At 37.1% G+C, this 20,016-nt stretch overlaps 1 protein-coding gene across 2 annotated transcripts in view; it reads left to right on the top strand.

Annotated features, from left to right (window-relative positions):
* adcy6b (adenylate cyclase 6b) overlaps positions 1 to 20,016 on the top strand; it is a 33,573-nt gene that overhangs the window by 3,978 nt on the left and 9,579 nt on the right. For both annotated transcript variants that reach the window (XM_081387318.1, XM_081387317.1), the window contains exons 4-10: positions 14,936 to 15,085; positions 15,444 to 15,565; positions 16,440 to 16,551; positions 17,563 to 17,690; positions 17,784 to 17,942; positions 18,065 to 18,206; positions 19,166 to 19,294. In XM_081387318.1, the coding sequence (XP_081243444.1) occupies positions 14,936 to 15,085; positions 15,444 to 15,565; positions 16,440 to 16,551; positions 17,563 to 17,690; positions 17,784 to 17,942; positions 18,065 to 18,206; positions 19,166 to 19,294 (942 nt within the window). The remainder of the gene's footprint in view (positions 1 to 14,935; positions 15,086 to 15,443; positions 15,566 to 16,439; positions 16,552 to 17,562; positions 17,691 to 17,783; positions 17,943 to 18,064; positions 18,207 to 19,165; positions 19,295 to 20,016) is intronic.

Here is a 20,016-nt window from a genome sequence, read left to right as displayed (position 1 = left end):
TGCAAAGCCAAACAATGATTTAATTAGTTTATCATTATTATTATTATTTATTTAATTTTTTACAATTTGAAGGATTAAACGTCTTTGGCATAGTCTAACACTAACATGCCTTTTTCTTTTCTATGTTGCTGCTAAATAATTATAATCATTTTGAATGCAAATGGGTGATGATAGAGGTGAGAATTTTATGATCATTTAATTAAAAACATTTTTTTGTCCTTTTTGAGCTTGATAGCCACGATCACTGAATTGTCAAAAAGAGCAATGTAAAATAATTAGGAAATTCTCAAAAATGTTCCACAGAAAAATATAACGGCATATGAGTTTGAAACGACACAAGGGTGAGTTAATAATGGCCGAATATTCATTTGATGTGAATAATATGGATTATCCCTCTAACCCACAGGGAAATTCCCAGCATGAGATATTTTTGTTATGCATCTATTAGCACCATAACTTTTTTAAGAAAAGAGTTGCACATTATTTACACCACATGTTTCAACTCTAGTAATTCCAGTGACTGATCAATTAGAGGCTCATCTTTAAGGAGCACAGAGTTCAGTGGATAATTGGTTATTGTTTGAAACTGTGATTGTTTCAATACTTTTAAAGGAATTCCTGGCATGAGTTTCAGACTGCAATGTAGATGGATCCTAGTTACCAAAGTTTTCTTCCCTTTCAAACTTTGCTTTGTCCTTAACTGCTCTTAATATATGATGCATTTAGCATTCAATGTCTCTATGCAGTGGCTAACATGCAATATCCCCCATGTTCGATGTGATCTAGTGCTGACACTGTTAATGCTGGTTCAGTGAGCTTGGGCTTTTGTGTGTTTGCTTCTTAGACAGCTGTGCTGTGGGCTCTCCACTCGGCACTCAGCATGATAGAAATGGATTGGGATAATGGCTGCTGATTGACTCAGGCCGTCCCCCAGAGCATGTACTTGTAGATTCTCGTCATAGACATTTGGGATAGGTTCCAACCCTGTGGCCAATCAATGCAGGACAAAAGTCCACTGGTTGTGTGGCTGCAAGTGCCTTATGTAAATGCTCTCTTACAGGGAGCAAGCGAGGTATGCCATCCGTCCATGTTTTCTCCATGATCTTTTGATTTAGAGTGCATTGGTAAGTAAAGTCTTGGGTTGAGGATGGAAGGAGTTCAGTACTCTTGTAGTTTGCAAATTCAGAGTGACCCATAGACTGTAAAAAAAGATGGACGACGCCCCTTCGCTCTATTCCATTGATGAGAACTGAAGCCGACAGTGTCCCGATATGGCGCTGATATATTGGAACTTAAGTCTGCGCAGTAGCGATCTCGGGGCCAGACCTGCGCAGTAGTGAGCAGGAAGTAAAGCCGCGAAATCAATGCTCCGCCTTCACTCTCGCAAAAAGAGTGCATTCTGCATACTTTTTTAAAAATTGATTGCAGTACGACAAGAGGCTTGTTAAAATAAAGTAAATACAATCTCCTTAGTCCTCCGAAGATCCCGAAAAAAATGTCCGTTGGTGCTTCATTGACTACTTTGCTCAGAGAACCTGTCAATCACAGCTGTCAATCATGACGTTACACCACCGCATCACGTAACTAACTAAAAAACAACTTATTTTTAAAACAGACACTTGAATTTACATCAGCGTGATAAAAACAACAGCAAATGAAAGACACCACGTTTGGAAAAAAGTGTAATTTAATTGTTTAGTTGGTCTCACGTCCCGTTGAATAACATGGGGAGGAGGGGCTTATGACCTATACTAGGACCAGTCACCGGGGGGCGATCGAGACGTTTTGGCTTCACTTTTCAGGGCTTGTGCGGCACGCTTGGAGTGACTGATCACGATCAGTTTTTTTTATCCCATATACTATACTCTACCATTCAAAAGTTTGGGGTCAGTAAGATGTTTTTTAAATTAATACTTTATTTCAGCAAGGATGCATTAAATTGATCAAAAGTGATAGTAAAGACTAAAGACTTAAGACATTTATACACTGTAAAAAATTATTTGTTAGTTTGACTCAAAAAAGTAAGTTACCTGGTTGCCTTAAAATTGAGTTCATTGAAACTAAAAATGTGAGTTTTTACAACAAGTGATTTTGTTGTTTCAACTATTATTTTGTTGTTTGAATCAAAGATTATTTTTTAACTTAACGTTGTTTTGTTGTCATAACTTAAGATTAAATATTGTATCAACTTGTTCAAGCAATCAAAGGGATTAAGTTAATTTACAAATGTAAGTTCACTCAACTTAATTTAATATTATATGAACAAACAATTTTAAGTTCACTCAACTTAATCTTAACTACATATAGTTTGTTGTAACAATTAACTAAGAAGTTTACACGGTTGCCTTAAAATTATGAGTTAAATCAACTTCAACACAACTTAACATGACAAAAACTTTTTTGTTAAAACCAATTATTCTGGAATAACAGAGCGCAAATAAACCATAACTTTAACATTTATTATAACATTCACAAAAATATGAATTCATTAAATTGTCTCATTATTATAATAATGTTACAAAAGTTTTCTATTTTAGAGTTCTTTTGAAGAACAGAATTAATTAAAGGGTTACTTCACAGTAATTCAACAATAAATGTGTTATTGGATACACAGAATTTGTTACACAAGTGGTGCGTTAAAGGGTGTTGTCCTGTTGAAAGCAATGCACACTAAAACATGACATGATAAAACCCTCTCTGAGAAGTTGTCTCTAAATTCATCCTCTTTAACGGACTAGCTCTAAAATATAAGCTAAAACAATTTGGTATAAATGATCAATCCTGGATGACTAGTATGGAAAGGGGACAAGCTTTTCTTCTTCATCCTGTGGCCAAACGGGCTAATCTGAGAAATGCAGCTATACCTCAGAAAGCTCATCTACTGTTCATTCCCTTTATCTCTCTCCCTTCTTCCATTCTCTCTGTCCCCCACCATCCCTCTCACACCCCTGCACTCCTTCTGGCTGTGCTGCGTGTCCCTCCGAGATGACCAGTGCAGTGCAGATAGAGCGGGTCAGTGGGTGATCACCAGCGGGACAATAGCTGTCTTTGTGAAGATACACACTGATGGGGTGGTGACAGGAATGGCTGTCGATCGACAGTATGAAATAGCGTTGGACTGACGTGCATGGCTGAAAAAAGACAGCCACCCCAGGCCTTTCTTTCGATTGCTCTCGCTCCCTCTCTCACTTGTAGTCATGAATTCCCTTTTCACAACAGTGCTCATGAGATGGCTCTCAGTTGTGGAAGCCACAGAGGCTTTATGTGCTTGACATGCCGCTGTGTGGGTGAAAAGCTCCACACTGCTGCTCTCTTAAAGTTCTGGACTCGTGACAGGGAGGGAAGGTATTCGATTAATTTTGTTGTGCGATCGGGGTAATTGACATGAAATACTTTTGGAAAGTAGACATGTCCTGCGTCGTGACATGCTTTAGTCCATACAAAACTGTTTACAATGGTATTTTGTAAATTAATTTTTTGTTTGTTTAATTCACTTAATCTTCCAAACGAACTCTGGTGCGGTCTATGTATATGAACGCAACACGGACCAAAGACATGTAAATGAACCAAAAACAGGAAGATGAGACCCTAAAAAGGACTGAATACTCACACATACCTGTTTTTTTTTTCTCATCATAGTCGTGATGTTGCCATCACAGTTCGGTACAGGCATCAGAACCTTTTCTCCTTCGCAGCAGATCTTTTGTGTGTGTGACGGAGGACTTCCTGCCGCTGTTTTGATGCCTTTACACATTTTAAAAGCTCTTCATGAGTTCTCAGCTGGTCAAAGTACCATTATGTAGACTACGCACATACAACGAGCACACTGACTATGAACATACCGCTTATGATGAATTGTGATTCATTTTTATTTTGCCACCTGCATTATTGTGGTGGTTATCAGTACATTTTAAGGGAAAAAAGGCCAATTTTGGTAAAGTATTAACATTATATCACTTAATAAAATATACGGTTATAAGTTGTAAAATATACAGGAATCCTGTAAAACTGGAAACATTGCCAGTTTTTTACCATAAATTTTTTTTTACAGTGCACAAGGCCTTTTAAAATAAACTAGGCATGGTGAAAAAGTGATTCAAATCTTGTATATTGCATAATCCTGGTCTTACAGTGAATGATTCAACATTGTTCCAAATGTTACAATTTGTCTGTGTAATTTTAATATACATTTTTCCTACTCTTTCTCTATAACATTTTTTCCTTTGCGACATAGGCCACACAGGCTATTGGATAATGTTAATCATTAGCAAAATAGCTATTGTTTTAGCAAGCTCACATTCAGTTTTGGCTCTGGTATATAATGTCCAGTTTTCAAAATCCAATCAATTTCCAATAAAAACAAATAAATGTAAAAAATAAATAAATTTGATATTATTTTGATAAATTTGATGTTATGGCCTGTTCACACCAAAAACAATAACTATGAATATACTAACTATATTAGAGTTCACACTAGCGGACGATAATGTTTGTTTATTATAGGCGCAATGCAGTTTTGTGTCTGCCACTTTAAATGCTCTAGCTCAGGATCCAAAGCAGGATCCAATCTGATTGGCTGTCAATGTTTTTATCGTTCATCAGCTGGAAAATATCATTCTGAAAGTGATTCCAACTGTATCGTTTCTCTGTGCAGTTGTCTTTATAGTTGAGTGAACTCATATTCTTTTCTATTTAGAAAGTTTTTTTGAATTATATCTTTATCGTCATTGTCCTTGGTGTGAACGGGCTGTTATGGACAACCGCCCACTTACAGCTGTTTATGGAAAAAAAAAGTAATGTAAAGCCTGTCGTTCAAATGGAAAAAAATGTATGGTCAACTGACTGCTTATTGACAGGCATGTTTTTTGTTTGTCATATGGAGAAACTGTAGACTCTGTTTTCACTGGCACTGTGTGAGTCCAAACTATGAGAGCACCTGTTATGTGCCTTTTGTTCCAACATTGTCCCGTGGGGTTGAACTAGGCTCATGAAGAGACCAGCAAATTAAAGACATAAATGTAACACCTTTTTCAGAGACACCAAGCTGAACATGTTATTTTTAGCCTGAGACCTGGTTACACGTTTGTGTTTAGTAGCTAAATGAACTGGTGCATAGCCACACACACACACACACACACACACACACACACACACACACACACACACACACACACACACACACACACACACATATAAATATATAGACTTTATTGATTCTACATTCAAGTGAACTTCCAGGGAAATTCATAGTGATGAGAATAAACTTTGACTTTATACTCTCTGGAATTGTTCTAAAAGTTTAATGGAAGCAGAAATCAACTTTAATTAGCGTACCTGTTATAATGTGAACCGCAAAGAGTGACATTTTGGCCAGATGCCCGAAGCATGTACTGTAGCTGTCTCAGGGGGAAAAACCTGTTTGTACAATATGATGAGTAGTTTTGAGATGCGCTGATGGCCATTCTACTGCAGCCGAGAAACAGATTACTGCACTATGAGTGCCACACGTTTTAACTGTACATCAAAGTCTTATGAACAGTTTGTGTATGAAGAATGCAGGCATGTAGATATTCCTGTGGTGATGTCATGCTGGGCATTATAGGCATGTAGTTTCAGAGTGGTGAAAAAAATGCGTCACTAATCAGATTGCAGTATTTGAAGAGTTTTGAATGATTTTGGCTCACTAGTTGTTGGTACTTTGTTTGATATAATAATTGTATAGTCTTCAGTTTTTGTTCAGAACCTGCCTCGTTTAAAAAATGCTTTTGAATTATTTTTGGAGGCATTTTCAAAAGAAGCTTAATTAGAAGCACTTGAAATTGTTTTTCAGCTAAATTGATAGTTATTTAGCTGTATTTCCTAATTTTTAGCATCAAATAATACAGGTTGTTTTGCAGTGAATTTTTTTTTTTTTCCTGTAATTTACTCAACCTCGTGTCATTCCAAACCCATATAAATTTCTTTCTGCTGTGGAGCACAAAATATATTTTTATGTCTCAGTTTTTTTTTTCTTGTCTACACAATAAAAGTCAATGAGGTTCAGTGTTATTTGAAACCCACTGACTTTCATTGCATGGACAAAAAACAGTTGCAGCATTCTTCAAAGTATCTTTCCCTGAAGAAACTAAGTCATTCAGGTTAGGAACGACATGATTAAGTAGTGATAGAACTTTTATTTCTGGGTGAACTATCACTTTCATGAACATTGAATCATTCAATTCTATATGATTCTCATCTGCAATCTCCAAATTTCATTTTAGAAAGCACAAACAACATTGCTATAAAGTGCAAAGCTAACAAACATGTGTCTCAAAATTGTAGCGCCAACAGCTGTTTTGCCTGCTGAGCGATCAATCAAAACTTCTGGCTGACCTCGGGTCAACCTCAAGATTAGCGCTTGCTCTGCCCTGAGCGGTGGACCACCGTGCCTGACTAACCGGCACAGGAGGAGGTGTCATAAATTAGGATTTAATGATAAGTACAATGTTGAACTTGATATGAGTGTGTTGATAAAGGTGATAATAATAGCATGTCTAATAATAACATTTCAAACGTGGGGTCACGCCAAGGCCTGTAATAGCAGACTCTATGGTTTCCTAATGACCGGGGCTTTCTCTTTCAAAGCAAATACTGTGTTTTAGCATTGTGACTGCCAAATTGTATTAGGCTCATAAACGACTGCTCATGTCTTAGGATTCCAATAATGATGGTAAACGGTAATTATCATGACAAAAAGGCTGTGGTGCTTTTCCCTCCTTGTTTATTTCTCTAGTGTTTAACTCTGGGTTAGAAAAAATAATTTAGGTAGCGAATAATATGGTCAGTCAACATTTCACCAGAGTTTACCCACATAAAACTTGAATCAAAACTCTATATGTGTTATGCTCTATAGCTAAGGTCATTGAGTTTTCTTCTCACTGTAGGCCAGAGGCAAATAAAAAGTAGTTCACAATGACATACATTTCAGTCTTTTTCTCATCCAAAGCTATCATATGGATTGTAAAATAGTGCACAAGTCGTATGGACTACTTTTATGGAGGTTTTCTGTCATTTTTTTTTTAGTTGAAATTTTATGGAAAGGAGAAGCCTATAGTTGTCAAAATCTCTTCTTTTGTGTTCCACGAAAGAAAGTAAGTCATACAGGTTTCCAACAACAGAGAGTAAATGCTGGTACTATACGGTTATCCGGACCACACCTGACCACACGTGACCACAGCCGCTCTTGGTTGGTCGTAACCCCAGTGACGGGTAGGTTTAGGGGCAGGGTTGGGGTAGGTCATCACATGTGGTCCGGATAACCGTATAGTACCTAAATGCTTTTATATTTTGGTGATGGAGGTTGATATTTTAATCAGGTTAATTTTCACACTCCTTTGACATATCTAAATCTAATCATCAGATTATTCAAGTATTGATGCGTTTTCTCATTCTTGTCTTTTTCGTCTGGGGAAACTATTGATTTCCACTGTTCTCTGTCTCTTCTATGTATCACACCTTTGTACCTTTAGGTCTCTCTCTTTCGGTGTATGTTTCATCGGGACCAATTGATGTTTTGTGGGATTTCAGGCCATCTTTTTTTGGATTCAGGCCGTTGTGGTGACCTGTGTGCTTTTGCTGTGCATCGGAGAATTGAGGACTCTGAAAGGTTTAAGTAGATTTCAGAGCAGTATGGCATTTCATTTGGCTCATTTGCTTGTAGGAAATTGCTTGATTTGCCTCGGCATTTGACTTAAATTCTGTGACTTGGACGACTGAGAGCTTAATGTCTATAGTATAATCCTTAGATTAGGACGCCTTTACTTTCATGCCATTTTATTTTGCATTACTTGTGTATTCGTGTGAAGAAATGCTCTGTTTGCTGTTCAACGTAAATCGAGCACTACCCAGTGGCACTTTACCCTTTCCAAGTTCATCACAATGATAAGAAATTCCTGACATGGTGCTTTGAAGTGTCTCAGGAATATTGTGGATTCCTGTGAGAACTTTTTCTTAAACACAGTTTCTCTTTGTATGTATGTAAACAAAACATAATGTCCATGCCAGGCAGGAGAAGGAGGAGGTGTTTGTCACGTGCCTGTCACTTGTGTCACTTTGCTCGTCTGACCTTGTGTGCTTGTGACAGACAAGCTCGGTGCAGTCCTGGAGCACATTAGTACAGGGCTCAGAATAAAAAAGGAGGAACACATTTATTTTATGGACTTCAGTAACATCGGAGTAACATCGACGGGCCACTTTTATATCTTTTTTAATTTATGTTTTTGTCATCCGTTAACCCAAAAGGAAATAAAAGAATTACACAATTCTTTACTCATTCTTATGTTGTTCCAAACTCATATGCTGTTATTTTTTTCTGAAAGAGAAAAGTGGATCTAAAAAAACAAAAACATTATGAAGCTCTTGCTATACAAACTACAGGTTTCTGAATGAATCCATGCTATACCTTGAATTTTTTTCAAAAGATATATCATTTCTTTCTTAGTATTATCAATGTTCAAAACAGTTGTTTGACCGCTGCTTAATATTTTTTGTGAAAACATTATGTCAGGATTTTTTATAATAAATAGAAAGTTAAAAAGAACAGCATTTATTTGAAATAATTTTTTTTGGTAACATTATAAATGCCTTAACTATCACTTTTGATCCATTTAATGCATACTTGCTAAATAAAAAGGCTATAACTGAACCAAAACGTTTGAACAGTAGTGTAAACCAACCATTTATTTTTGTTATTGCCAACATTACTCTTATATTTTCATTATATAAATAATTTTGATGGCTACAAATAACTTTAGGCATCGCATTATAACATTAGAAGGTGCACTGATAATGTTCTGTTGCTTTTTGTGGTGTTTGACAGCCCCAGGTCACTATGAACTGTTATATTATATGAACAAAATAACATTGAGGGTGAGTAAATAATGACAGAATTTTCTGGTTAAAACTATCCCATTAGAACAAACAGGTAAAAGCTCCGGATTTCAGTCTCACGCTCAAAGCTTTTTAGGTCAGTGCTAATTTGTTTGTTTGGATCCTCAATTTGTTTTCCCTTGGCTCTCTGTTTTTGATCATTCATTTGTATACAGCTGTCATATGTCCTGAGCCCAAAGGCATCAAGCCTATTGAACTATTGCTGTATATTTCTAATTCGCAGCTGTTTGTTTTGATGAGATAATTATTGCACTATAAAAGGCGAATGAATCTTTTGCACTGCTGAGGGCTTTTTTCATAGTCTAGAATCAGACGACTGACTCTGTGGCCTATTTGTAAATTTCCTTCTTTCTTCAGGCCGACATGGTAATTTATCAGGGGCCCGGGGCCTCAAACTGTTATGAATGATAAAGAAATAAACCATCCCATAGTAGAACATAGAGGAAAAGACTGCCTACATTTGTTTTAAATGGGGAAAAAAGCTTTGACCTTAACCTCATTTCGCTTGCACATCAAATGTTTTTTCCTCATGTTTATGAGTGGACTTTAAATCCTCATGAACTACTATTTTTTTGCCATAAATCAGTTTAAAATGCTCTGTCGTAAAGTTACTTTTCATATGCCTGCTTTTGAATGCAGTCAGTGACGTAGGGATGAGACCTCAGTAGTTATGACAAGTTCATTCGAGGTCAAAGATGTTTTTACGAGTTACTCCTTCCAGGAATTTGCTTGGTTAGGCAGTTCACAGACTACCTTAAAACTTAAAAGCTTTCTCATTCATGCTGCAAACACTTCAGCTGCATCTGACGTTCCCTTCAAATAAACATCATGATTAAATTGTCAATATAGTCCTCCATGGACCTTTAACTAAATCCTATCATAAGGTTGTGTGTGTATACTTGTGTATATAATATTACGTTTCTGGGCCAAGTTCCAGTGCGAGTAGGGCTTTGGCTATATTATGTAACAGCCCAGCGAAACCAGAGCTTTCGCTCAACGGCGACTTCCCAGAAACTGACTGTTTTGCCTACTTATCTATTCATTTAGATGTTCTGCCTCCTCTCTTTTTTTTATCCTCACCCGTTCTCCACCACTCCTCCTGCTCTAATTCCTTCTGATCTTATTTGTTTGCTTTGTGCAATGGCTCCTGAGATCAGGATTGACAGAGTTTATCCTTATGGTATAGCAGCTGTGCCCAAGCAGCTCTTTTCCATACAATGAAAGTCAATGGTGACCAAAGCAGTCAGACAATAATTTCTTAATTTAATCTGGTATGCACATTATTTAATAACACTGTTAAATGTATCTTTAGCAAATCTCAAAATGAGTAGCCATTTTTCTTGCTTTTATAATGTTGTTATGCCTAAATTCACTTGTAGTTTTTAAAATGACTTATTTTAGTTTAGAGTTTTTTCAAGAACCAGCATGTTCTTTTGGGAGTTGGAGTACCCTCATCACACGGTATGTTTTGTGCCATAGATTCAGTATCAGTATCAGGATAAAGCATATAGAGAGGAAGATGATGATGGAAGAGGATGTCCTTCGGGAAAAGAGTTGGGGTTTAACAAATTTGCCCATTGTCCATCATGGCCTCCTAATCATCCCCATATATACTGATTGGCTTCATTACTCTCTCTCTCCTCTCCACCAATAAGCTGGTGTGTGGTGGGCGTTCTGGCAATCAGTGTTTCTATCTCTGAGAGAGCTAGTGGTAGTAAGTGTATTGAGTGGTCCTAGCTTGAGGGGTTTCAGGACGCTGTAGCTCACAGCAACAAACGTCAAGACAACATGTTCTTCCCTGAGGATGGTCCGTGGTATTGTGCCAGGACTGAGATGCTGTATGGGTGGGGTTCCCGGAAAAAAAATAAGTCAGGAAAACATTGAAATCTCCCAGTGATTGTTTTCCAAATGATCCTAATAAGGAAGATGGTTGATGAAGAGGGCCATTAGTGTCAAGCTTTGTTTTGAATATCTCCCTTTGTCTCTGGGAGATATGCCATGTGATTTTAAAACATAAATTCATAAGTGTTCTTTCTTTATCTGTTGCATGGCCTTGATCCAGATCTGCTGAGCCCATTGTGTTTGTTGCCATTTTTCTCAAAGTTCACTAAATGGCTTCACTGCTCAGCTGAGACCAATTTTAGTTTGGCCCAAACTATGACTTAGCTTAGTGCCAAAGTCAAAGTCCCAGTCTCTTTCCTTTCCTTTCCTTTCCTTTCCTTTCCTTTCCTTTCCTTTCCTTTCCTTTCCTTTCCTTTCCTTTCCTTTCCTTTCCTTTCCTTTCCTTTCCTTTCCTTTCCTTTCCTTTCCTTTCCTTTCCTTTCCTTTCCTTTCCTTTCCTTTCCTTTCCTTTCCTTTCCTTTCCTTTCCTTTCCTTTCCTTTTTCCTTTTTCCTTTTTCCTTTTTCTTTGTGCCTACCTTCCTTCTTTCCTTCAAATGGAAATGTTCAGTTATTGAAAACAATATGTAACATTTTAAACTAAAACAATTTAATAATAATAGAAAAATTCCTCTCTGTCTTTCTTCATTACTTCCTTTGTTCCAAGAAAGTGACAAAGTGAACTGAGAATAAATCCACCCCAGCACAAGTCATGTTTGACAAAGTTAATCGTCTGGAAGTGACACCACTCCCTATATAACTTGATGTTTTCAACTCGTGGTTGCCAAGACAGCAACAACATCTGGATGGATTTCTGCTCTAGTCTTGAGTCATGTGACCCCACGGCACATTTAAATCTTAAACACCATCATTATATCATAGTCATGAAACATGTAATGACTTCAGAGTCTGTGATATATTTCTGCATCTTTCAGGGGAGATGGCAAGAGCTTCTCTTGATCACACGCAGTGTGCCAATAATTATTTTGTTAGTCTGTATTTCTTTGTTTCTCAGTCGTTTCTCCTTCATGTTAGCTACCTTTGTGGCACTGTTAAATTCTGTTACAAGCAGAATAAGCTTCAGTGTACCACCTTATAAGCCAATGTTTAGACTCTTTGGAAGGAAAAGTCCCTGTTAAAGAGAAAGGCTGTTAAAGAGTCCCTGTTAAAGAGTTTCTCTGAATAAAATCCCATCATGATCCCACACTCTTCCCACACCAGCCCTGCTCCATACAATGTGTGTCAGCAACATTATGAGTGGTATGTTTTGGATGCAAAAATGTTGTGTACTGTATACAAATTCTTACTCCCAAGCTGAAAAGTCCTCGCATTAGAAGAAATGGTTTCACAAGTTCATATAATGAATACAAAAGATTTGGGAAGGCATAGTCTGGTTTGGCTCGTTGGGCCTCCACACTGGTACAAAAGGTTCGGTCGGTTTCAGTTCAGGTCAGCTTTAATATGATGATTAAATAAAATAGCAGTGTCTTTGTTCTCTGACATTTCTAAACACACAGTCCCCTAACACTGAGAGACTGACTGCGCACTGTGTGGCTCCTTGTCTTATACACACACACATGCTCAGTGAGTGATCTGGCAGTTTCATTTAATCAGTTTTGCTGTGAGGTAAAAGCATGTGACATTTCTTTTGTCAGATCTGTCAGTTGAAATGTCAACCGCTTTTTTAAATTTCACTGATATGATCTACTCCCAGTCGGTGCGATATAGATGAAATAATACAGATGAACTGAGGGGGGCTGCTGCATATTGGAGATCACAGGAATAAAGCACGTGGGCTTTGTCATGTATCAGTACAAAAGCATTAGCAGATTAATGGTAACTTCTGATCGAATGCAACCATGACGTTTATGGTAAAATTGGCACATTTTATGGATTGGCATTTTGTAATTTTGTAGGAGTAGTGGAGTAGTTTAACACCTCAAAAATGAGTAACTGATTACCCAATTACTTAAATTAAAAATTAAATTAAATTATGAGCATGATACATATACTACTATTCAAAAGTTTGTCTTGGACCATTGGTGTTAGTAAGTGTCCCTTGAACGGAACAGCCATTTTAGTTTTGGAAAATTTGTGCAGATGGACCACACAACCCACCTTATTGGTAAAATTACGCAAACTGATAACGTCATCTGCTCATATGGATGCCTGATGGGTCTGGCTTTTCTTCCTGAACTCTAAAATCTGAAGATGTTTGTACATTGACTCTAGGGGCACTTAAAAGAGGGAGTGGAGCTATTTTTCTGAAGCTCTGCTGTGCCATCTCTTGTCAAGTGGATAAATAAAGACCGTTCCTCTTCGGCAAAGAAGAAAATGCTTGTTGCAAAGAAATAGGCCTTAACAAATTCTCTCAGACAAACTGTCTCTGACTGATGGAAAATTGACTAGATGTGTTTGCATGGGTTGTCGATAATAGAACTGTACTCTTACACATAACCACTTTTTGGCCTTGTGTGTTCCCAGTTATGCTCAATATTTAATTTATTGTTATGACCATGTACACCCGATAGCATTTCCATGCAAGGAGACCAGGAAGAGGCACTATCTGTGGAGCATTGTCTACATGGAGACATCAGTATCATATAGCCAGAAGTAAAGAGTCTTGCTCAAGAAGGGTCTAGATGAATCACATCATCAGGATGATTTAGACAACTATATATGTCTGTCTATCTCTATAAATCTATATCTATATCTATTTATATAATAAAGGTATCTATATGGTAATAAAGGTAAATGCTTAAGAGTCTGTGATTGTATCATTATTGCAGTGATTATTATGTTTCTTGCATATTATATGTTTGGCAACAGTTCTTCTAACCTTAACTGATGGAGTGTGTAGCTTTTCATTTCTTAAACAACCATGTATGAAGACACATCGTGGCCATATTTCAGGATGACAATGTCAAGATGAACCAGGCTCAAATTATGAAAGAATGGTTGGGAGCACAAAGAATAATTTTCACACATGAATTGGCACCTCTGAGTCCAGACATTCAATTTATTGAAAGTCTTTGGGATGTGCTGCAGTAAACTTTACAGAGTCCTGGACTCTTGCATTGCCAATACAAGATCTTGACCAAAAATGTATGCATCTCTTGATGGAAATAAATGTTGTGATGTTATTGGTCAATTTTTGGTCAAGATCTTGTATTGACAATACAAGAGTCAAGCACTCTGGAAAGTAAAGCTGACGCATTACAGTACTGGGAATTTAGGGGAGAAATGGGCTTAATCTTAAAGATCTTAAAATAGGCTAAATATAGTTTCTTTTGATTTGTGGTGACATGCAACCTTGATATGTTTTTCGTGAGATTAACTGATTAAAATGTTGTCCATATAACTGTTACACAATTCTCAGAAACCATTTGCAGTAAGACCGCAAACCATCTTATGTTCTCTTAAACACAGGTTTGGCCGCATTCCATCTAAACCTTGTACTGATATAGAGATAAAATACCTGAAACACAAAGCTGATTCCTGAATGCTTTTCAGATTACTGCACAAAGCAGGCCTAACTCCTTACACCATTACATTTAATTGGTCTTCAGCTGTTCTTGGACATTATGACCACATTTCTGTGTGCTCTGTAACTGTGTTGTGTTTGTTTTAATTGCTTGTAAAATATATATGAACTGCTAATGAATTGAATTAGAATAAAAAATAATAAGCAGTTTTAGTAAAGCCTGGGATTGGCTCACAATAATTTAATATTTCTTTTTTCCCTCCGATAAACACACATGGAACTGATTGCAGCTGAAGGACAAGGGAGGGCATGTTTTGACTTTTACTTCTGGACAAAAAAGTTTTTTGTTTTGTTTCACTTTTAATCACATCCTCAGAGATATGGATTTCCAATCATTTTCAAAGCATTTAGTGTTGTGAAGCAACTTGATTCATTCATTATGTCTTTTTGATACAGACTCCATAGAAGTTCCCATTTCCTTAATCTAAAATCCCTGAAATTGTGTGTGTTCAGTATGAATGATGTGAAAGGAGTGAGCTTTAAATCTCTGTCATTGATCGCAAACAGGAACAGTCTGATGTTTTTTCCACATCCCTCTTTGTCCAAAATTCATAATTTACTATTCTCTTTCTTTCTCTGCGTAGCTATGTGCCAATACAGTGATTCTCCTGTGCACCAACATCATTGGCATCTGCACACACTACCCAGCTGAGGTGTCTCAGAGACAGGCCTTCAAGGAGACCAGAGGATACATCCAAGCCAGAATACACCTTCAGAGAGAGAACCAGCAGCAGGTTGGCAAGCACTTGAGTACACAAACACACCTACCCGGCCACACTTGTTAACCTCATGAATGTGCATGAAGCATGCTGATTGCATGCTGTGCTTTAGCACAGTAAATCCTAGTGAGAAAAGTAAAGCACAGCAGATTCAACCATACACATAGACAGACGTCTCTATATCTGATCGAATATAGAAAAATAAAAATTTTCAAGAAAAAACACACTTTTCAAAAAGGGAATTTAGGGGGAAAAGTATGTTTTTTTTTTGTGTGTGTGTTTTTTGTTGTTGTTGTCAATTCCGATATATATATTTATATGTATGTGTGTACTTATACACATGCTCACTGGTGTCATCTCAAACCTGATGCAGGAGCGCCTGCTTCTCTCCGTGTTGCCAAGGCACGTTGCCATGGAGATGAAGGCAGACATCAACGCCAAGAAAGAGGATATGATGTTCCACAAGATCTACATCCAGAAACACGACAACGTCAGGTACACAAATGCCAAGACCAGTGCATGGTAGTGATGCCAATGTTGTCCTCACACCTCCCGAATGTGAACCGACACTGTTATAACAATCAGCACCCACGTGATTAAAGCAGGTGACAAGCCTGGATAAAGCACAGACACATTAGACACTGATACCGCTTAAGGTTATCTTTCCCGAGGCTGAAGCTATGTTGAATGCTTAAACGCAGATTAGCGAACTCGCAGTCCTTGAGACATGACTTTCCTTTGTTTTTTTTTCCTCCTCCTTTTTCTCTGAGGGTCAAGTTGGGATACAGCAACTTGTTATGATATACCAAAAGTTACACAATCAATTAACATAAAGCTGCGTGAAATGACAGCAAGCCACTTTAGTAAAGCTGTTACATATCTGGAGCGTGTGGAATTCAGGGCTTGATGAACATGTTGTCCTGCATAATCCAAGCCAGCTTGAAGCATCTGTTCTAGGAAAACTTGGATGTGTGAAAATGCTAAATGTCACGGGCCGTGTAGGAATCCTGCTTTCCAAATGTTGTGAATTTTATCAGCCATTTATGAAGGCAACAGTGCCATCTATTGCCGCACGATAACGTTGTCCATACAGTGTGTCCATTCTGTCATGTCTTAAATTGTAGTTGATGACCGACTATCCTTCTCATGGCTATGAGGGCTTTAAGGACACCAGCCAAGTCCTGCTTTTCTAATTGAAGGATAGACTGAAGTATTGAGAGTGGCCAACCTCCATTCAGAAAGTGAACTGAATCGATGTTTTTTCTCGCTTAGCCCATCAAACCAGCTTCAGTGACCCAGACAAGGCGCTCTGTGATTATTGATCTCAATTTCTCTGTCTATCTTTGTCTTCTGTCTGTCCTCTCAACAGTATCCTGTTTGCGGACATTGAGGGCTTCACCAGTTTGGCGTCTCAGTGCACGGCCCAGGAGCTGGTGATGACCCTTAATGAGCTTTTTGCTCGCTTTGATAAATTGGCTTGGGTAAGTAGACCACATTAATTCATTTTTAGTGTTACTGTTCTTGTAAGCAACTTAGATTTTTTGCCTGGTGCTTAATAAAACTCCCCAGACCTTTTTTGTTCTAATTTTCCATTTAAAAGATCTAAAAATACTTTAGATAAGATACGTTTACCTGAAGCATCTCTCCATAAAATAATGATACTTTCAGAAGATGTATCTTTAATATGAGTTTATTTAGTTTTTCTGCTCTGGCAGTGTTTCTTTAGATTTTCTTTAGAAGTTAAAAATATATATTTGTGTTGAAGATACATTATCTTAAAACAAGTCATAGTATCATATGTAGTGTTCTTGTTTGAAGTATTTTAGAATATTTTTACTGGCTTATAAATCAAAAAGACTAAAACTCATTGAGAAATTATTTTTTTGCAGCTTAACAACTATGGATGTGCCAATTTTACCTTTGTGGCCAATATCGAAAAGCTAGGCTAGCAATTATTTTCATTTTATGGTCGAAATACTATTTGTGCAATTTTGTCTAAATAAAATATTAATATTTATTTATATATTTATTATATATATAAATATATTTAAATATATTTTAAATATATTTATTTATTTATTTATACTATTTTGTCTCAGTACATTAAAAATAACTAAAGGCTAAAATCAGTTGTTTTAAGTGCTAGTAGTATATTTAGGCATCTCAACGTAATGTACAGTATGAAACATGGATATTCATTTGGAGATTTTGCTAAATTGAATTATTAAATTATTACTGATTTTAAAGAATAACTTTAAGGGAGTGTTAGATGACAGCAAAGCTAATCTAAATGTAAAAATAGATGAAATTAGAATGCTAAATTAAATATGTAATATCAACTGATGCAAATATTTATTTTTATTTTATTAGCCGACATGCTACTAAAAACTCTGGGAGCCACCCACAAGTATGCGAACATCATAGCATCCTATTAGTGAGGATTTCTACTATAATAACTGCATAAATCTTCTGTGTTATGTCTGAATTCTTAGGAAAACCACTGTCTGCGGATCAAGATCTTGGGAGATTGTTATTACTGTGTGTCTGGACTTCCGGAGCCGAGGGCAGATCATGCACACTGCTGTGTGGAGATGGGAGTGGACATGATTGAGGCCATATCGTAAGTTTGTCTCAACATAATTTTCTCTATCGATCTCTCTTCCTCAACAACACGTTTTTCGATTAATAAACATGTATGTCGCTACATGTGCAGATTGGTGCGAGAGGTCACAGGAGTGAACGTGAACATGCGCGTGGGCATACATAGCGGCCGCGTGCACTGTGGGGTGCTTGGTCTGCGCAAATGGCAGTTTGATGTCTGGTCCAATGATGTCACACTGGCCAACCAGATGGAGGCGGGAGGCCAAGCAGGGTAAAAATGTGATCATTTGATCCGTATTAATAAGTTTCATATTTAAAGTTGGCTGTAAAGAAAATAGAGATTTGTGTTAAGCAGTTACCGCACTAAAATTCTTCCATCGTGAATTTTTTCAGTCGGATCCACATTACCAAAGCCACACTGCAGTATTTGAATGGTGACTATGAAGTGGAACCAGGTTATGGAGGGGAGAGAAATGCATACTTGAATAAAAACAACATTGAGACATTTTTGGTGTTGGGCTGCAGTCAGAAACGGGTCAGTAACATTCAGACACTTGAATATTATTTTGACTGTGATAGTGGCAATTTTTTTCTATACCACCGCGGTGGTAATGGACCGATTGGTAATTTATTAATGAAATAAATATCAGTTAATCATGGTAACCTAAATAATATAAGAAAGTTAAATAATAAATGAAAAAACATAAGTTTTCTATTTCCCCAAAAATGTAAATGTCTAAAATCTTCATGTCTTCTCCTGATGTTCCAAAGCAAACAACACTTGTTGTAAAAGGTCTGAAGTGCAAATTTGATCTTCTGCAGGTGCAAGGCATTTAGGGTAAATTTGATGTTGTTGCAGCCAGTGAAAGCCAAACAAAATTTCTGCATTTTACTTTACCACAGTAAAGGATGCGAAAAAACAAACCCTGCAAAAATGGGTGAAATGTGAGTGGAGATTTGGGAAAAAGATTCCATGTCTAATGGAATAACTCATGTGATATTGTTCTATTCGTGGAAAATCGGCTGACCAGATCGCAAAACAGATTACAAATGGGCTTTATATACCTCTCATTCGGCACATTTCCATGGTTGCGATGTAATATTTAATTGCTAACTTATTATTTATTTTGTAAACAAAGCTTTGTGCTTCACTTGTGTCGTGATATTCACATAAAACAGCATTTACATACATAAAAATGGGTTTTGTTACACGGGCGCCGCGATGGGGCGGTTGTAAAGTTGACCAGCGCAGCCCTATTATTTACAAACAAACTCATTGCAAAAAGTAATTGCTAACCCCTGGTCCCTGCCAATTCTTGAACAGGGGATCTCGATTGCATCGTATTTGGTGGTGGGGGGGCTGTGTTTTGTTATGCCTTGATACAACTGACTGAATTTCCCTTTGGGGATCAATCAAATTTCTATTTATCTGAGTTTGCTGTAGTACTATTTAATTTCCTGTGTGTATGCCTTTGTGCCAAATTTCCCTTGCAGAAAGAGGAAAAAGCCTTGATGGCTAAGATGCAGCGCGCTAGAGCCAACTCTTCAGAGGGTCTGATGCCGCGGTGGGTTCCTGACAGATCTTTCTCCAGGACTAAAGATTCCAAAGTTTTCAGACAGATGGTGAGCTCTGCTCCATCCACTCTCACTCCGCCTCTGACGGCTCACGCTGACTGATCTCCCCTGCACTTCTTTATGAGTGTAGCAACAAGTCATAATTGAAGCCATTTTCTCCGGAGCTTGGCACTGCCTATGTGCGAATTGATTTTTTCCCTTTTCCAGGCGATGACTTTTCTGGTTTCCATCAGTGTCACAAAGAAAAAACCAGGGACAGTAATAGCATGACAAATAAATATTGTGTCAGACCGTATTAATTAGTGAGGAGAAAAAATTTAATCTAATGCACAATATGGACAAATAATTTTTTCATATAATTTACATGTAAAGAATTTTTATTTTACTTTTTTACAAGAAATTACATGTAAAGAATTTAATTCGTTTTTCAATATATTAAAAATGTTGTGCTTTTTAGAATATTTTAAATCAGTATTTCATGCAAAAATCTATCTAAACATTCATAATAATAAGTTACTTGAAGCGAGGTTGTATCTTGTATTAGTAAGATTGTTTTACTGTTTTATTGGTGGCTGATGATTGTTTATATTATAATATCTTAAAAATATGCCATAAACTAAAATACAATATCTTAGATAGTTTTGCTTATCAAGTAAGTGTTCATGAGGTATAATTTAAAGAAAAAAAAAACAGTAAAAATATCTAAACATCCTTAAAACACATTTACTTAAGGCAAAATTGTTATACATCATGTATGAAATTGTCTGTTT

Source organism: Scardinius erythrophthalmus (assembly GCF_964197995.2).
Source record: "Scardinius erythrophthalmus genome assembly, chromosome: 15".
NCBI classification, from domain to species: Eukaryota; Metazoa; Chordata; class Actinopteri; order Cypriniformes; family Leuciscidae; genus Scardinius; species Scardinius erythrophthalmus.
Note: the sequence above shows the minus strand (reverse complement) of the source record. Positions and strands in the feature narration are given on the sequence as shown.